General features: G+C 59.2%; 1 protein-coding gene across 4 annotated transcripts in view; it reads right to left on the bottom strand.

The window, feature by feature from the left end:
• Window positions 1–2: 2 nt before the first annotated feature.
• PTPRF (protein tyrosine phosphatase receptor type F) overlaps window positions 3–18,223 on the bottom strand; it is an 86,040-nt gene continuing 67,819 nt past the window's right edge. For 2 of the 4 annotated variants that reach the window (XM_021684250.1, XM_021684251.1), the window contains 19 exons: window positions 18,014–18,111; window positions 17,607–17,860; window positions 17,424–17,517; window positions 16,596–16,811; window positions 16,141–16,295; window positions 13,336–13,451; window positions 9,365–9,397; window positions 8,505–8,602; window positions 5,700–5,823; window positions 5,381–5,556; window positions 4,533–4,652; window positions 4,117–4,271; window positions 3,759–4,044; window positions 3,494–3,672; window positions 3,149–3,275; window positions 2,799–2,924; window positions 2,380–2,534; window positions 2,154–2,289; window positions 3–1,730 (listed from right to left, as the gene is read on the bottom strand). In XM_021684250.1, coding sequence (XP_021539925.1) covers window positions 1,662–1,730; window positions 2,154–2,289; window positions 2,380–2,534; window positions 2,799–2,924; window positions 3,149–3,275; window positions 3,494–3,672; window positions 3,759–4,044; window positions 4,117–4,271; window positions 4,533–4,652; window positions 5,381–5,556; window positions 5,700–5,823; window positions 8,505–8,602; window positions 9,365–9,397; window positions 13,336–13,451; window positions 16,141–16,295; window positions 16,596–16,811; window positions 17,424–17,517; window positions 17,607–17,860; window positions 18,014–18,111 — 2,717 coding nt within the window. In that variant the 3' untranslated portion in view covers window positions 3–1,661. The remainder of the gene's footprint in view (window positions 1,731–2,153; window positions 2,290–2,379; window positions 2,535–2,798; window positions 2,925–3,148; window positions 3,276–3,493; window positions 3,673–3,758; window positions 4,045–4,116; window positions 4,272–4,532; window positions 4,653–5,380; window positions 5,557–5,699; window positions 5,824–8,504; window positions 8,603–9,364; window positions 9,398–13,335; window positions 13,452–16,140; window positions 16,296–16,595; window positions 16,812–17,423; window positions 17,518–17,606; window positions 17,861–18,013; window positions 18,112–18,223) is intronic. The other 2 variants (XM_021684252.1, XM_021684253.1) reach the window with 1 other exon arrangement.

Genomic DNA, 18,223 nt, shown 5'->3' with positions numbered 1-18,223 from the left:
GGTTTGTAAGAAATCTTGATTATTCAAATTTATTACCATCAAGAATTATGCAACGATGCTGTAGTTCTCTTAACAAATAGAAAACAGACTGTGTACAACAGTGGACTCTACAGCACTAGCATCCACAAGGTAAAAATGAATGTTTCATCCAACATTACCAACCCTGGATTGTTGATCTTGACTGAGCCTAGCTAGATCTGGGGACATCTGCTCCACGTCCCTCGGCTAAAACAGCTATGCACCCTTCCCCGCCCCCACTTACCTACCTAGATAGTGCTGCCCAGAGGCCCTCTCCCTGCCCCTCAGCGAGCCGAGAGAATAAGGATTGATTATAGTACCATTGAGAGAAGTCCAGTAGTCTTGCCACATTGGTTTATGAGGGCATCTTGAAGGAGTGGAAAAGAGGGACTCTCAGGGGCTTTGAAGACAGCTGCAAACCAGGGAGGGAAATCATCTGGCCCCTGCTCTGAGGACAGACGTGTGCTCCCAGGCCCACTGGCCTGGACCCGAAGGGCCAGCTGTGCCCCTGCTCGGCCCTGAGGTGTGCGGGGCGTGGTACACACCCTGACCTGTGTCAATCACCGAGGCCACACGGCCGGATCCACAGCTTACCAACACCACGCCATACCGCAATGCTGGGGACGAAAGCAAGGCTCTGTGGGCCCAGAGGTCAGCCCGGCAGCTCCCCTGGGAAGCCCAGGCACAAGGGGCCACCTACCCTCTTGGGGGTTGGAAGCAGAGGCCAGGGGGGATGGTTCTGTTTTTTTTTCTTGGTGGGTTTTTTTTTTTTTTTTTGATTTTTTTTGTTTTGTTTTGTTTTTTTTGTCTTTGCATTTTTTAACCTTTGCAAACACGATGGTGATGAGGAACGCCTTTGCCAGGCTCCCCGAGACACGTCTGTGGTTCTGGGCTGTGAATGTTCACACACACACACGGGAACAGACAACTGGAGATGAGTGTTTCCTATCTCCTCCCCGCCCACCACTGTCTGTGGCGCCTCAAATAAGGCTCTGAAGGAAAAACAAAACAAAACTCAAAAAGAAAAAAAAAAAAAGTCGTGTTTCCCCGCATTTGGCTGAAACAGGATCTCGTCTGAAGGGCTGGAAGAGCAGCTAGATCAGTGGTGCCTCCCAGGCCCACGGCTGGGCCTCCACTCAGCCTGGTGGCCCCAGCTCCACACAGAGGAAGGCATGTTCTGTCCTTCAGCAGCAAAAGTCATACAAAAAAAAAAGGATCCAAAGTGAACTCGAAAAAGAAAACAACTGAACCCCAACCCCCACAGCGGCCCATTCTGCAATTAAGGATTTGCAAAAGGAAAATCAGAGGGAAGAGGCTAGAATCCCTCAGTCTACCCCACTTAATGTATAAAAAAGGAGATCTGCCCCCATCCCCACCCCATGAGAAGAAGCATGAGAAGCGCGGCAGCGGAACAGAGAGCTCGAGGCAGGCTCTGGGCGGGCCTGGTGGACAGAGACGGGCCACGGCACCTGCCTGCCGGCCCACCCACTCGCCCAGGGGTGTCCCGGGCTCTCCATTTGGTGTGGCAATGTTCCTGAAACGCTGTGACCCCGCAGGAGGCGAGACGATGGTCGGTATGGCTCAGAGGAGCTGGGTCCCCTCCGGAGCCCAGGCAGGGGCGGCGGAGGAGAGGGGAGCGCTAGTTACGTTGCATAGTGGTCAAAGCTGCCAAGGTACTCCAGGGCCGCACGATAGCACAGCTGGTACTGGTCCTGCCGGGACAGGGGGCTGGTCAGCCGCAGCCCGGGGGGTGGATGCTCCCGACACACCGGCCGGGGGCACTCCCGCTGCAGCGGGGGACCCCGGGCAGGTGCTAGCCCCAGATGTCGGCCCCAGGTGGTGTCCAGAGAACCTGGAGGGGCCTCTGAAGGCTCAGCTCTCCCCCTTTCCCACTGCCCTGCACCTACCTGCCTCCCCCCAGGCACCCCCATCATGTTTATATCTGCGCCCCATAAAGGCTGCTGTCCAGCCCTAGCCGGGAACCAGGCACACTGCCGGTGCTCAGTGCAGAGCTGCGGAATGGGGAGCACGTTCCACTCGTCCTACCCTAGCGCCTCACGCAGAGCAACGGTAAATGTTGGCAGCTCGTGCCGGTGAGGAGCTGGGCTGACGCACCAGCCAGTGGGCCCGCGTACCTCCGTCTGCACCATGGCCGGGCGCTGCGTGCGCAGGGTCTTCACGGTCTGGAACATGTCGACCACGCCCTCATAGCGCATCCGCTCCAGGACGATGCTCAGAGTGATGAACACACCGGTGCGGCCCACACCAGCGCTGCTCAGGGACAGCACTGGATCAGGGGTCCTGCCCCCCAGGCCCACGGGCCCCGCGCCCTCCCCCAGCCCTCCACAGGGTCAGCCCTACCTGCAGTGCACCGTGATGGGCCCGTCCTGCCCGAACTGCTCCTTGGTCTTGTGCACCTGCCCAATGAAGTCGATGAAGCCCTCACCCGTCTTGGGCACACCCTGCTCGGGCCAGTCTGTGAACTGGAACTGCCGGATCGTCCTCGACTGCCCATCCTGGAAGAGGTGGGTTGGGAACACGGTTAGCACGTGTACCTCACGCTGCAGCCCTACCAGGCCAGATGGGCAGTGCAATAACACATGTCCGCAACCCATGAAATCCTGACACCCGAGGCCCCCGAGAAAGGTGCTCATGCCCCCCACCTATACCCTCACCTCAGATTTCTGCAGCTCGAGCCAGGGCACCACCCCACACGTACTCGGGCCAACATTAGAGACACGCTTTCATGCAAGCATATGCACTCCCCTCTCCACACTTACCCGGGCGTCCGTGACCTTGAACTCACGCAGGATGTACTGGGGCATGTTGTACTCGGCCATCGGGTCAACGACAAAGTACTGGTAGCGAGCAGAGCGCTCTGCTGGCCAGTACTGGTGGCATTTCTCCTGTGGACAAAGGGCCCGGCCCCCATGAGCAGGTAGGGAGGAGTGGGGGAGGAGAGCTCCAGGTTTCAGAGGAGTCTGGGGCAGGACGCTGCAGGTGGTGAGAAGGGGGTCTGAGGCTCTGCTGAGGAGAGGCTGGGTGTGAAGGGAGAGAGCCATGCAGAGGTGGTGGGTGTGCTCCCAGGTGTGGGAAGGGCCCTGGGTGGCGGGGGGGGGCGGGCGCTCACCCTGCCCATCTCCCGAAGCCTGGTCAGCATGACGATGATGGTGGAGTTGTGCTCCCATAGCATGCGCCAGAAGTCCTCGGTGCTCTCTGCCAGAGGCCCCTGTGTGGCTATGTAGGCCTTCTGTTGTCTGGGGTGGACAGAAGACTGGACATGCTGGAGGTGCTGCTGCCCCCTGAGTCTCCCCAAGACTGCCTAATCCCTTGGAGTCCCACTCAGATCGCCTACCCCTCCTCCGGGAAGCCCACTCTGATCTTCTAGGCTGGCCCTACTCTGTTGTGCCCCCAGCTAGCCAGCTGCAGGCCTAGGCCCCCGGAGAGCGTGGTGGGCAGTCACAGGCATGCTGACCTATAGCCATCCAAGAAGCTGGCATTGATGTAGTCCGAGCCCTCCACGCCACGGATGGGCTGCAGACACACACGGGTCAACTCATAGGGCATGATGTTCACCAGGCGATTCTTGAACTTGTTGCAGGGCAGGTTGGCGCTAATGAAGCGGGATGTGTGGGCCTTGGAGCTGGCCAGCAACTAGACAGAGGGATGGGCTGGTCAGGCCTGGCTTCTTGGCGGTAGGGGGAACATCCCCATGACCCAGTCCAGGCCCCTGAGCCCACCTTGAACTCGAGCTCCATGGCGGTCACACTCTCCCCAGGAGGCACTTGGCCCAGCTTCTGGATATGGGCATACAGGCTGCGGGCAGGCACCTCTGTGTGTCCACACGTGGCGGCCTCCAGCAGCGCCTCGTGGATGAACACATACTGGTCCTCGGTCTGCACCATATAGTTCCGCTGTGAGCGCATGCACGTCACGTGGCCATAGATGTCCACCGTCTTCTCGTGCTTCATCCGCTCCAGCATGGCATCGATCACGATGAAGCACCCCGTGCGGCCCACGCCCGCGCTGCAGGATAAGGGCTTGGCGTGGGGGGGGGGCCCCCCCCCCCCCCCCCCCCCGGTGGCAGCCCCTTCTCACCTGCAGTGCACCACCATGGGCCCTGCATCGAGCGGGTTGCAGGCCTTGACCCGCCGCAGGAAGGCCAGGATGGGGGTGGGGTACTCGGGAACCCCATGGTCTGGCCAGGCCATGAACTGAAACTGACGCAGCTCCCGCTTCTCACTGGAGCCACTCTGGGGAGAAGAGTACGGAGACACGATGGGACAGGGCGAGCATGTCTGCCATAGACTCTGGACAGGACCTCTGACAGGACTCAGAAGCCAAGGAGGCGGCCTGAATGAGCTTGAGGCGCTGTTTCTGGTCATCCCACCCGTGGCTCCGGCTGCCCCAGGGCGCTCACACGCCTCTGAGCCCCCACTTCCGGCACCAAGTTCTCGCTTACCCATCCCCAGGACATCGTGCTCAGACCACTTCCGGACAGGGCAGGGCCATACCTTGTGGAGTGCGAAGGTGCGCACGGTGTAGGTGGCCAGCTCCACTGTGTCCAGCAGGGTCACCTGAATGAGGCCGTACGTCTCAGTGCCCCGGGCCGGCCAGTACTGGTCACACTTCACCTACAGAGCGACAAGTGGGGCAGGTGCAAGGGTGCTTAGAGGTACCCAAAGGCTCAGATAGGCGGGGGCCCTGGGGCAGAAGAAGGGCAGAAGGTCTAGCTGACCTGGCTGCAAGGCCCCCAGCCCTGAACTCTCAGACCTGTGATGCCACCCCCCTCACCAAACCACATCAGGTTCTCCTGCTACGTTGCCATTCCTGCCTCAGCTGGGAGAGCGAGGGCCGTAATTGAAAATTATTTATTCATGACCAGATCACACCAGGCACATTTTCTGCCAAATTTACCCATAACGTTTATGCGCCATTTTCAAGCTCTGTAAATTTTACGTTCCAGTCGATGCTTTGCAGTGCGAAAGCAGATAACAGCAGCTCTTTCCACTAATTAACTTAGGAGATGTGTTAATGCCCCAGGAACACTCCAGCATCTGGGGAACACGTGAACATCCCGGGAACATGCTAGCAACTGGGGAACATATTAACATTCCTGGAAAATGACAACATCTGGTACAACATATTAATATCCGAGGAACGTGCCAGCGTCTAGGGAACGGGCCACATCCCAGGAATACCCAGCAGCCGGGGAGCATGAGAACACCCCAAGAAGACAAGAGCACTTGATGCGTCCCTTGGGGAACTTCTGACAGAGACAGGGAAAGGTGCCTGGAAGTCATTTGGTGCCTGAGTCTCTCCCACCCCACCTCCTGGCGGGAAGGCCCCCGCAAGGTCCTACCCGGGACTTCTCCTCCAGCCGTGTCATCATGACCACAGTAGCTGTGCGCTGTTCCCACACCATCCGCCAGAAATCGCCCATGGTCTCGGGCAGAGGGCCCTGCGTGGCAATGTAGGCATTCTGCTTGCGGTAGCCGTCGATGTAGTTGGCATTGATGTAGTCACTCCCTGGGACAGCTGGGAACAGGAAGGGGCACAGGAGAGCATTATCCCCGAGCCCCTGCCCAGCCCACCATACCTCGGCACACCCCTGGGGCTCCTGGGATGAAGTGTTGCCCCTGCCAGCAAGGGGGCGGGAGGGGGCGCTGCGCTCGGCTCACCGTCGATGGAGGTAAGGATGACTCGGGAGTGGTCGTAGGCAATGACATTTGCGTAGCGGTTCTTGGGCTTGTTCACCTCTAGGTTGGAATTCTCCCATGTGAACTGCTGTCCAGGGTCAATGGACTATAGGAAATGGAGGAGGCAGATACAGCAAGCAAAGAGCTGGGGTCTCCCTACTCCCCCCAAGACCTGGGCTGCCAGGTGGTGCCCACATGGACCAGGGGCCCTTCTGACCATGGCACCAAATCCCCTTGCCCAGCAGAGCGGTCGGGGTCGGATGGGGGCAGGGGACAGTCCCTCCAGCCCTGCCCCCAACTCATGAGTACAGACCAAGATGGAGCCATGGCTACCCGGGTCATGCTGTACCTGATACCGCTGCGGCTTCTGGGCACCTGCTGCATCACCCTGTCCAGCTCTCCTCCTACCTCCCTGGCCGTTCCCTCTCTGTCTCCTCTCCTTCCACCTGCCCTTCCTGCGGGCAGGGCCAGCACTCCTCCAGGGTTCATTCCTGGGCCTTCCTTGCACTACAACCTTGCTGGGGCCCTCATTTGCTCGTAGGGTCTTGCACTCACCTGCTGGAGCTGCCCGCGACCCCAGCTGCAGCCCGGCCTCCCTGAGCTCCCAAGCTGAATGGGCAGCAGCCTCCTGGGCAACCCCACCTGGGGGGCCCCACGGGCCCTGCAATCTCAACCCTTGCTAAGCACAGATCATTGGCTTCCCCCCACACCCGGCTCTGCCACTGGAACATTGTCTCGGTCAAAGGCACCTTCACCCGTTTACCCCCAAACCCCAGCCAGAACCCTCAAGTCATCCTCAAAAACGCCTCTATGCTCCTGTTTCCTCAGTCACCATGTCCTCGGGCTTCCCCACCCTCTCAGCCTGACCGCCCCAACTCGGACTTGGGCATCTCCCTGTCTCTTCACTTTCGCCCCACTCTGACCTTCTCTGTCCCGTAGCCAGAACAACCCTCAGAAAGTGCAGATCTGATCATCATTCTCCTGCTTCAATGCCCCCCACGGCTCCTTATGGCCACAGATCATGATAGTGGAGTCTCAGTGAGAGCCCACTGTGTGCTTGGCACTGTTCTAAGCACTTCGCATGTTTCCTCCCCTCATCCTCCCATGAAGCGGGCTCTATTATCATCCCCGTTTTACAGAAGGATATAACCCAAAGTTCTCAGCAGAGCACACGATGCCCTCCGTGTTTGGGCGCCAGCCTGTTAACTCTCCACAGGACAGCAGGCTCTGCAGCACACCCCACCCCTCAGCCTGCCTTGGTGCTGTCGGCCTTTCTCCGCACATTTTGTCATGTTTAATATGAGCGCAACTGCCGTCCTCAGTCGGTTATCTGTCTGAGCTGGCCTCCCCACCGCCTGAGCTGCCTGACGTCTCCACATCCCCAGCACTGAGCACGTGTGACGACCGACTGACTGTTGAAGGAGACAGAGCTACGGGACCCTGGCTGAGGGAAAGCCCACAGCAGGCCCGGGCAGGCAGAGAAGGCTTCTTGGAGGAGGGAAAGCTCACACTGGATGACAGAAGTGGGCAGAAGGTGAGAGGGGGGGCACCGTGAGCCTGGACAGTGAGGTGCAGAGTCTCGTGGGAAGGAAGGGCAGGCGTGGGATGGGGGACTGGATGGGTGTGGGCAGAGAGCACGGAAGGCGCTCCGGGCCAGTGAGAGAAGTGAAAGCAGGGAGCATAATTCACCAACTTTGTTACCTCCACAGCAGGGCCTTACTGCAAAGCAGGCCCCCGGGGGTGCTCTACAGCTGGAGGGGACATGCTTTCCTCACAGCAGGCATGTTCATCAGTTTGGCGGCCAAGCTCAATTTCCTCTGCAGAAACCTGGCCCTCAGCCCTCGGAACCTACCTGGCCCTCAGCCCTCGGAAGGGGAATCCTGGGACCCCAGGGTACCACACACAGCTGACGGTGGACATCTGACTAGAGGGAGCAGACTCACAGGCTGGGCTGCGCCAGCCCACCAATCACCTGTGCATCCATTATGGATTGAGGGTGAGTCCTAGGCCAGGCCTGGGCTGGGGGCAGGGGCAGCAGCAGGAAAGGAGCCGAGGCAGAACACCACCTCTGGGTGTGCTCCTTAGAGGAGGGGGGGCTCTCCTTTATCACCTCCTTCTCCAGCAGAGCCCTCCCTAGCTGGGCCGCCTGCAAGCCCTCAGACCCCCGGAGCCGGGACGTTGGAGCCCCCAGTAGGGGGCAGGTCGGAGTCAAGACCAGAGTGAAGAGAGCGCACGGAGGGCCGTGAGCAAGAAGGTTTGTGCAGCCTGAGCAGCGAGCCTGGAGGCCCCCGATTCCCCCCCTCTGTGACCCGTGTCGCTCTGAGATCGCATGGGAAGGCATACATGTGCAGGCCACAGGCTGTCAGGCAGGCCTGAGTCTGACTTCCGCTCCACTACGCACCAGCTATTTAACCTTGGGCAAGTCACTTCCCTTCTCCAAGCCTCAGTTTCTTCATCTGTAAGATGGGCTAATAAACATACCATTTCATACTGCGAGGAGGACAGAAGGAGGGGACGCATGCAAATGGCCTAGCCTGGTCTCGCCTGCGGTTACCTCTTGATAAATGAGCTGTTCCTACTGATCCAAGTGTGTGTAGGGGCGACCTTTTGTCTGCTTCTGTTAGCATGTGGGCACGTGTCTGAGTGTCCAGACATGGGGTGCTTGAAAGGGCCTCTGCCAGGCCTCTGCCCTGAGGAGCGGAGTTCCCCACTCACCACAGCCTGGAGCCCCCCCCCCAACAGCTGGGGCCCAGGCCAGGCGCAAGGCAGGGGGTAAGGATGTCTCACCTCATACTCCTGGGAGAACTTGAGGCCGTCGTTGGCTTTGAGGCGCTCGATGTTGTCTGCCAGGTCGGTGATGGGGATGGGCGGGTGGTCTCGCATACCTAGGGGACGGGGCACATCAAGGCGGAGTCAGGGCGAGGCCAGCGCCGGGTGGTGGAGACAGCCCCGATGCATGTGATGCGCACATGTGAACACGTGTGACCATGGAGCACTCGGCACTGGTGGCATGGGGACAGCAGCACATGCGGCGACAGGGATGGTGGGGCACACAGCGGCCGGAGGGCAGGAGAGGACAGAGGCAGCGTGTGTGCGTGAGCACGTGTGAGCATGGGGGGTGGGGGGCACCAGGGCCCCGCCTGGCGGGTTTCTCAAGAGGGAAACCAGGCTTCCTTCCTCCCGGGCTGGGGCTGGAAACCCAGGTTGGGGGTAGCTGCACACCCGGCCCACAGGCCCTGCCTGTGGGCAGCCCTCCTGCCCCTCACTGGCGCCAGTCACCGTGGGAGACTCAGTGACGTGGTCTCTACAACGAGCGCGTGGATGGAGTGGACATGGCAGAGTGACACGGAAGAACCCAGAGAGAGAGAAGCAGAAATAAGGAGGGAGATGGGGAGACAGGAGACAGGAGAGCCACCCGACAGGGTGTCGGAGGGGGACTGGAGGCGACAGGGGCAGAGACACAGGGCAGGGGCCAGCGGGAGGGAAAACAGGACTGGAGGAAGTTGTGGGGAGAGGAGGGTGGAGAAGGGGAGGAGAACGGAGAGAAGGGAAAGAAGAGTTGAGAAAGAAGGGAGGCAATGGGGTGAGAAAAAGTTGGAGGAAACAGACACAGAAGCCAGAGTAGCCCCCGAACTCGGAAAACTAACTTGAGATATTCGGGCAACTGGGGACACTGGAACCTGCAGAGAAAGAAAACAAAAAATAGCGGGGCAAGAGAAGAAAGTCCATCAACCTTCTCCAGTTCAGGGGACACGTGGAGGGACGGAGCGGGAGCGGTGGCCCCACACAGGGCCCCCAGATCGCCCCCTCCTGAGGAACGCAGGCCCATCTCCCACCCGGAGCAGAGCGCTCCCAATCCCCTGGGCAGGCTTGGGGGAGCCTCTTTTTAAGACCAAATTCTAGATCCGAACCAACCCTCATCCCCTCTGGTATCAAAATTTGACCTTGGCTATTTTCAGATGATTAGGCGAAAAGGGAGTGTGCCTTCACATAGAGAGATGGGGCACGTATGGCCAGAAACGACAGGGTCAGTCTGCACAAGGATACGCAGATGACAGACTGTATTTTCTGTGTGTTTGAAGAATTTTCAGAACAAAGATTAAATTATAGGAGGGAAAAAAAAAAAAGCTTGCCGAACTAAAAAAATAGGAAGAAAACTCGCCATGCCCCGGATCCCTCCCCACGTCCCTCCTGGTCCCAGGTTGTCTCAACAGTCCAGGGACCACCGTGTCCGGGGATGCCTCTCCCCACTGGCAAGCTCTATTCCTTGAGCTCTGCATCTCTGGTGACTCATGGCTGGCCGCTTCGGGACACCCGCATCCCTCTGCACTTGACCTTTACCCCACCTGTGCAGCCCCTCTTCATCGCTCCTTTCCTCTCAGACCCCTGTGATTTCCCTCCAGCCCCGGCAGCCAACCCTGGGCCCTTAGCGGCTCAGCAATCCTCCCAGGCATGCCTGTTTAGTGCCCACACCCAGGCCACACCTTCCCTGATGCTCTAACCACTTTCTCCTCTTCGTGGAGAAAACCGGGGCCACCAGTCCAGAGCTCCAGCAGCACGTTCCCTTGCACCAGCTCCCCCCAACTCCCATCCTCTTCGGGCCTAGAGCTCAGGAAAGCATCCCCACACTGTTCCTCTGGGCCACGTCACACCCCCACACCCAGGCCAGGGTCTAGAGCTGGCTTCTGGGTTCTTGCCCCACAGGCGAGCATCGCCACCCCTGCATCTCAAATGCTCACTTGAAGGACCACCAGCTGTAAACAATTTCCATATTGGTAAGAAGAAAAATCCTTTTCCAACCCCACACCCCTCTCCTCTCTTGCTGTGGTCCTGCCCATCCTATCCCTCACACCCTGGCCTCTGAAAGGGGTTTCTCCACCTGCTCACTCCCCACTCACCGCCCCTCAACCCACCGAGATGCTTCTGCCCCCAGGACTCGGCCACCATGCTCTCTCCACAGTCGCCACTGCCAAAGCCAATGATCCTCTGGGTGCACAGCCATTCCTGCCTGGCCTTGGCTTCAGGGACGCCCCACTCTTCCCGTACTCTTCCTCTCTGGCCGCTCCTTCTTAATCTCCCTGGATACTCTTCATTCAGCCTTCCTCAACATTTCACCTCCTTCTTGGCTGCCCCCCGTTCTGTACTCTGGCTTTGACTACCACATGCTGCTCATCTCCCACGTCCGTAGTTTCAGGCGGGTGGCAGTGAGGAGGTACAGACCCGCAGACCCGGGTGCTGCCTGGAACCCCCCTGCCCATTGCTCAGCCATAAGCCCAAGCCCTGCTGCCTCCTCACACTGCCAGAGACTGCCCTCCACCCCCACGGCCACACTCCTCATCCAAGTCCTCGCCACCTTTCACTCACTCCCTGGCTTTCTAGTCTCCCAATTTCTCCCCTCCAATCTGACTTCCACATAGCAGCCAGCGCGAGATCTCCAAATCACAATTCTGACCCTGTCGCTCCCCTGCTGAAAACTTTCTAAAAGATTTTATTTATTTGAGAGAGTGAGAGAAGGAGCAGGGGGAGCAGCAGAGGGAGAGGGAGCAACCCCCCCCCTGCTGAGCAGGGAGCCCCACGTGGGGCTTGATCCAGGGGATCCCTGGGATCATGACCTGAGCCGAAGGCAGATGCTCAACTGACTGAGCCACCCAAGCACCCCGCCCTGCTGAAAACTTTTAATGCTTCCCTGGTATCCTCACGATGAAGTCCAAACCCCTTAGCCTGGCACTCAGGTTCCTCTGTGGTGGACCTCTGCCTACCCTCCACTCTCATCTGTGGGCTCTCGGTACCCCAACTCCAACGCTGCAGGATACCCAGCGCCTGTGGGCTGCTTCCGCAGTGCTGTTTCCACTGGAGGGAGCCCTCTCCCATCTCCCCGTTTGCCTGACTCATGCCCACATGGCTTGGCATCCCCTCTCATCGGAGGCTTCTCTGCCCTCTAGGCCCCCAGCAGCCTAGACAGCTGATTCCTCATAGATACGATCGTGCTGGGTTGCAACAGCCTGCTAGGTGGCCCAGTGCACTTGCTGTCAGGACGCATGCCTTTGGACCCCAGGCACTGTGCTGTGAGGGAGCCCAGGCCAGGTGAAGAGGCCTCATGTGGCCGTCACAAGCTGACAACCCCAGGTGGGCTCATAGCTGACTCTAGCATCAACGAATGAGTCCTCAGAATTCAGGGGACAGGAAACTTTTCCATAAAGACCAGATAACGAATATTCTTGGCTTTGTGGACATACGGTAGATGCTAGTTAACTTTGCCTTTGTAGTGTGGAAGTAGCCACAGATAATATACAAATGAATGGACATAGCTATATTCTAATAAAACTTTATTTGCAAAAACAGGTGGTGGGCCATATTTGGCCATGAGCCAAAGTTTGCTGATCTCTGCTTTAAATGATTCTAGCTCTCGGGGCGCCTGGGTGGCTCAGTTGGGTAAGTTTCTGCCTTCAGCTCAGGTCAAGATCTCAGGGTCCTGGGATGGAGCCCCGCGTCGGGCTCCCGGCTCAGCGGGGAGTCTGCTTCTGCCTCTCCCTCTGCTCATGTTCTCTCTCTGTATCTCTCTATCTCAAATGAATAAATAAGATCTTTAAAAAATAAATAAATAAATAAATGATTCTAGCTCTCAGACTTCCAGGTGAGGGCCCAGACATTCTGAAATAGAGACAAGCTTTTCCTGCTATACTCCTGTCTGAGTTTTTAATCCACAAAAACAGTAAGGGGTAACACATACCTGTTGTTGTTTTAAGCCATTAAGTTTTGCAGTCATTTAACATGCACTAATTTAACTAGCTCACGTATACGTAAGTCCTGTGTGTATGTTAGTTAATTCACTCAACTCAGTTGTCTGTGTGTCCATCTCACAGGCACCCCCTTAGAGCCCACTGCGTGCACAGTACAAGGGATGGTGATAAATAAGACACAGTTCTTGGCTCCACAGAACTTGGATGGTCATTGAGGCCATTCTCGCCCAGGGTGAGAGGTGTCATTATGGAAGGAACAGAGAGGTTCTGGAAGCCAGGGGAGACCCCCAGGCCTGTGTGGGGGCTGAGGTGGGCTGGAAGACCTCACCTCGGGGAGCGGTCTGAGCTGTGTCTCCTGGGGCATGGGGCGGGGGGAGGGGGGGAGTGACATTTTAGGAAAAATGGACAGCCAGAGAACCATGGGAGAGTGGCCGGAGAAGGAAGGGCAGGTATAGTGCCCTGTGTGGGGTCCCTGTGCTCACACAATTAAGTCTGGGCACCCTATCCCACCACAAGTGTCTAATGGGGCATTTCCCACCAACAGACCCCTCTTCAGTGCGGAAGGGACAAAATGCAGGTGCAGGCGCTGGCCACCCTGTGGCTGGGATGTGGGCTCTGTGAGGGTCCTTAGCTCATATTCGGAGGCCTTGACCCAAGATGAGGCAGGGCCTAAGCAGCTGGGCCTCCCCCGAGAGGCTCTGGGGCTCCCGGGCTCCCGTGCAGCTGTTGCATATTGGAGCTTCTGTCACAGGGCACAGGGAGCGGGCAGCAAGAAGAAACAGGAGTAGGAAATGGGGGCACGAGGCCATGGGCTCTTGGTAGAGACTCCAGGACCTGCAGGCCTGGGCTGGGGCAGGTGGGCTGGGGAGTCACCCTACCTGGCGTCTGGTAGTTGAGCCTCCGCATCTCCACGGGGTCAGAGGAATGGGCCAGCAAGGAGTCCTTCAGCCCGACTGACTGCTCATCCTTGGACGATGGGGAGTGGGTCCTCTTCCTGGAAGGGCAGAAGGGCAGCTGGTGAGAACTTGAGGTCCAGGCAGAGGACAGAGACGGGAGGCATGGCTGGCTGTGGCAGAGACCCTGTGTGTACGGCTCGGTCCCTCCCGCTGCCCCACCCCATCCTGGGGCCTCTGAGCACAGGGGGGTCAGTGGCAGAGCAGTTTAACACGGAGAACACAGGGTGGGGCGGGTGGGGACGCAGCAGGACTGGGGGACGGACGGAAGGCCAGTGCAGCGAGGGGGGAAGGGGTTGCAAAGGCTGGTGGTGCCTTCCAACAGAGGGCAGGTCACTGCTGGGCAGTGGCTGCTGTCCCCAAGGCCGCCACAGCTGAGGCAGCAGAAGCCACCAGGAATAAACATGCAAACGACACACAAGCTACGCAAACATCACAGAGAGCCGGGCCCCAGTTGTCTGTCTCTCAGTATCAGGGTCAATGTCCAGAGCGGCAGGGGAGGGCCGGGGAAGGCGTCACCCTAGCTGGGCAGAGTCCTCCCTCACTGGCCTCAGCTCCCCTGTCTAGAAGGACAGGGTCAGAGACAGACTATGGGGTCTAGCTGCAGACGAGCATCCAGGAGCCGCTCCTGCTATGTGGACACAGGTGTTTGCCTAAGTGTGCACAAGTGTGTAAAAACACACACCTCCCCCTGCCTTGCAGCCAGTGCTCTTTGCACACACGTCTCCTGCAGGGCTTAGGTCATCTTAGAGAACCGGAGCCTGGTAGAAGGCTCTGGGGAGCTCGGAGTCAGTCTGTGCACTCAGGGAGGGCAGTGAGGTCTGCACTATGCTTGCGCCCTGGGGAAGGGGCATCCCCTGTGCAGGGTATGAGTCGAGAGAGTCACAGAGCCCACCCTGGAGCCTGCTGAGCTGACCAGACAAGCAGAGGCCAGGAGGCTTCTGGTCAAAGCCCCGCCCCTCCCTGCTGGGCCCGAAATGTGCACAGGGATAAGATGTGAAAGGGGAGGTGTGTGAAGAGAGAAGGAATGACTCCTACCTTTCTTGTTTACTAGGTCCCGAAAGACAGGCAAGGACAGAAGAAAGGAATGGTCATTGTTTCTGCCAAGCATTCAGGCCCTCTTACGACAAGGGGGACGCTGAGGGACCTCTTTATGGCAGTTACGTGGCACTCACAGGCAGGGGTTGGCTCTCCTGACAGACCTCAGGACCCAGATGGGGTGGGAAGGAGGATGAGTGGGTGTGTGGAACACTCCCCGGGCCGCCCCCTGGTCTCCATGCCCTGGACCAGGAAAGCCTGTGCCTTATTCACCCTGGGAGGAAGGAATGAACTCTTCAAGAAGGAGGCCCTCGGTTCAGGTCAGGGCCAGGGGAGAAATGGAGCATGGAGCAAGAACTGCTATGTGGAGACGAGTTCAGACATACAGACCAACGTGGGTTCGCTGCAAGTATTCACGAACATCCCCTATGGGCTCGGCAGTGTGGTGGGTGCTAGAAACACAGGCCTTGGGATGTGCCCGCTGGGGCAGATGGGGGACAATGTGGGGAAGACGTGGGGACCCAGGAGAGTCTCGTGGGTACCAGAGTCTGGAAGGGAGTCTTTTTTTCTTTTTTTAAATTAAGTTCTAGGGGCTTGAACTCACAACCCCAAGATCAAGAGCTGCATACTCTGCTGATCGAGCCAGCCAGGTGCCCCTGGAGGGGAGTCTTGAAAGATGCAACGGCAGCCACTGGGTGGGCCTGAGCGGGACAGCTGCAGTGTGGAGGGGGCGTAGCCCTGGCCGGCGGGGGGGACTGCAGTAGTTCAGTGACGATGCTGGGAATGGCAGGAGGGGCCAGACCAGCCAGGTGTTTGTTCGTCAGGTGACAGAGGTCACCAGTGTTTCATTTTGGGAGCCACTAAAAAGTTTTAAACTGAGGGTGACAAATCTCTGGGGAGTACCTTTCAGGCTGGCACGTGGAGAGAGGGGGCGGCTCCAAGAGTAGGTGGCTACTACCACCCGAGAGAGAGGGCCGAGGAGCACTGTGTGCCAGGTGCCCAGCTATGCCCGCACACGTTGCCTTGGGGGGAGCCTCCGGGGAGAGGAGGAGCAAATGTAGCTATCCTCAGGACAGAAGTCGTAGGGGACCGGGCGGAGTGACAGGGGAGAGGGGGGTGAGGCTGGCACCCAGGTTTCCGGCTGCTAACTAGGTGGAGGGACCGGTCCCTTGTGATAGGGACTGCAGGGCAAGAAGGTTAAGGAGAAGGTTCAAGACACACTGAGTCTGGGACAGCTGTGGGTGCTGTGGTTACCCCAGGAGCTCAATCAACGTGTGCCAAGTGAATGTCCGTGGACGTGTGGGCCTGCCACTGGGTCCGGACCTCTCGAGGCCTAAGTGGGAGAGCCAGGCTGGGGAATCACCTCGGGATGGTGGCAGAGCGAGTGCTGAAGGTAGGAGACCAGGGAGGGCAGTGTCCTGAAGCTTAAAGACAGACATGCTCACATCCACCGAAACAGAGAGACAGATGGATAGACGTGCCCAGGGATGCAAGTGAACCAGCCCTCTGTGAAGCTTTGGCTCCTCAACACACCCAGGTTACTGCTTCCACTGTTCCGGGCTTCCCACTGAGCCCAGGAGCTGGGGTGAGGGCCGCTGCGGCTGCCCCGCACCTGCAGGACCCATGCCAGGAAGGATCTCCGAGCCCAGGGTCAGGTGGCTGTCCCCCCGGAGCCCTGAGTGCAGCACTCACCTCTTGAACAGGAGGATGGCGATGACAATGAGGATGATGAGGATGACCGCCAGGACGGGGCCTGTCACCCACAGCATCTCAGGCTCCTCCTGCTGCTGGGCTGGTGTCACCTGGACCACGATCTCATCGGAGTAGGGGCTGGAGGCATAGCGCTTCTGTGGCCCAGTGGAGGAACAGAACGGGTGATGAGCTCAGTGTGATATCCCCCACCCTCTGCCCACCAAACCCGGAGGAAGGGCTCTGGGGCTGGGCTACGCTGGGCTCGCTCCTAAGTGGCTGACCTGAGCCTGGCCAGCTGACTAAGTCTCTAGAGCTGGATCAGGTCTGGCCTCCTGGGTCCTTGGGGCTGGTGTCTTTCCAGATAACCTAGTGCAGGTCTGGGGTCTCTGGGGCAGCCCTAGGTCTGGGATCGGCCCACTCTCGGGCTGCTGAGAGCCCAGGCGGCTAAGGCAGACCTGGTCCATGGGTTCCTTCAGGGAGGCGAGCACAAAGCACTGATAGCTCAGGTCCGGAGACAGGGGCCGGTTGTAGAAGCCCCGGTAGCTCTTCTTGTCCCCCAGGGTGAAGGTCTCGGGGAGCACGTCCACCTGAGCAGCCACGTAGGGCTTCAGCCGCTCTGCCTGCCGCCGACGTCGCCGCTCCCCACCACCCTGCTCGATGGCCTCCAGAAGCTGACAGAGCAGAGCACAGGAGTCACGTCCGACCTCAGACCACGGGCCGCTGGGCCTGTGGCCTCAGACGCCTTCTCCCTAGACTGAGACCAAGGCTCACCCTCTGTGTAAGGGGCCCGAGCCTGGCCTGGTCCACTGTCCTCGCGGAATAACGCCACACACCAGCACACAGCAATACCACTCCCCCCACGCACCCCCCACCCTAGTTAGAAGAGGGCCTCTGGGCCACTTGCCCACCCCCCTGCCAACCAGAGAGGGCTGGCTCCACATATCTGCGAGAGCAGGACAGGGAATTCCCAATATGCTGGGGGTTCTACTCCAGCCCCATGGGACTGCCCCAAGTCTCTAGGGCTCAGGAGCCTCTAGACCTGCAGAGTGGTCTCTGCTTCCTCCTGTCCTGGGGGATTCTCAGCAAAATCCTCCAGGGAGTCTCTGTAAGCCTTCAGGAGTTTCCTGAGAACTCCCAGGGGGCCGCTTCAGAGTCCCAGAGAGGCCCAGGCTGTCAGCCAGAGCAGCCAGAGACAGATTCCAATTTGGGGGTGTCCCTGGGGCTGCAGCCAACCAGTGCAATGGGGGCTGTCACGAGTGGTGCCCCATCCCATCCGCGGGCACCTCGTCCAGCTCTAGCTCCTCGGGGGTGCTCCATCTCGGGGCCAGCATGCTCCCGCCCACACGGTCCACGGGTACCACCACGATGTAGAACCACCTGGGTGGGCAGAGTGGGAATCAGGGCTGTCGTCGTCCATGCTCGCGGCCCCGGCCCTGCCTCTCCCCCGCGCGGCCTCATCTGCACACCTGATGAGGGAGGTGTCCTGCACGTGGGGCATGGAGAGGGTGAAGCGACCGTCCTCTACGTAGGCGGAGGCGGGCAGCGGCTTGTGCGGCAGGAGGTCCGGGGCCGTGCGGATGGACACGAGGTGCTGCAGGCCCCCGGCGCTGCTGCCACGGCTCATGAGCACAAACGAGTACTCTGTGTTTGGCTGCAGGTCTGCAATCAGTTTCCGCATGGAGTGCCCGTCCACCTCCACACTCTGCCCGTTGTATAGAATCTGGCGGGGGGAGGGACAGGCAGTGCGCAGAGGTGAGCCTCCCCATCATGGGCCCACGGGGCGGGGCAGGTGTGCGTGCCCAGCTGGGAAGTTGCGGGACCAACGCCCACACGTGGGACCGGAGGGACAGCCCCCAGCAGGGCCCTCACCCACCTTGAAGGGTACAGCTGACTTGTAGGAGTCAGGGACCTCCCAGCTGAGCAGCACAGACGTCTTCATCGCGGCCGCCACGCGGAAGTTCTTGGCAAACACTGTGGAACACAACGGGGGGGGGGGGGGGGGGGGGGGCCCCCCCCCGGGGCCACTGATTGGGGGGGGGGGGCCGAACACAGAGTACTCGTTTGTGCTCGGTGGGGCCTGGGG

This window comes from Neomonachus schauinslandi, chromosome 4 (assembly GCF_002201575.2).
Source record: "Neomonachus schauinslandi chromosome 4, ASM220157v2, whole genome shotgun sequence".
In the NCBI taxonomy this organism is placed as follows: domain Eukaryota; kingdom Metazoa; phylum Chordata; class Mammalia; order Carnivora; family Phocidae; genus Neomonachus; species Neomonachus schauinslandi.
This window is presented reverse-complemented; position numbering and strand designations above follow the sequence as displayed.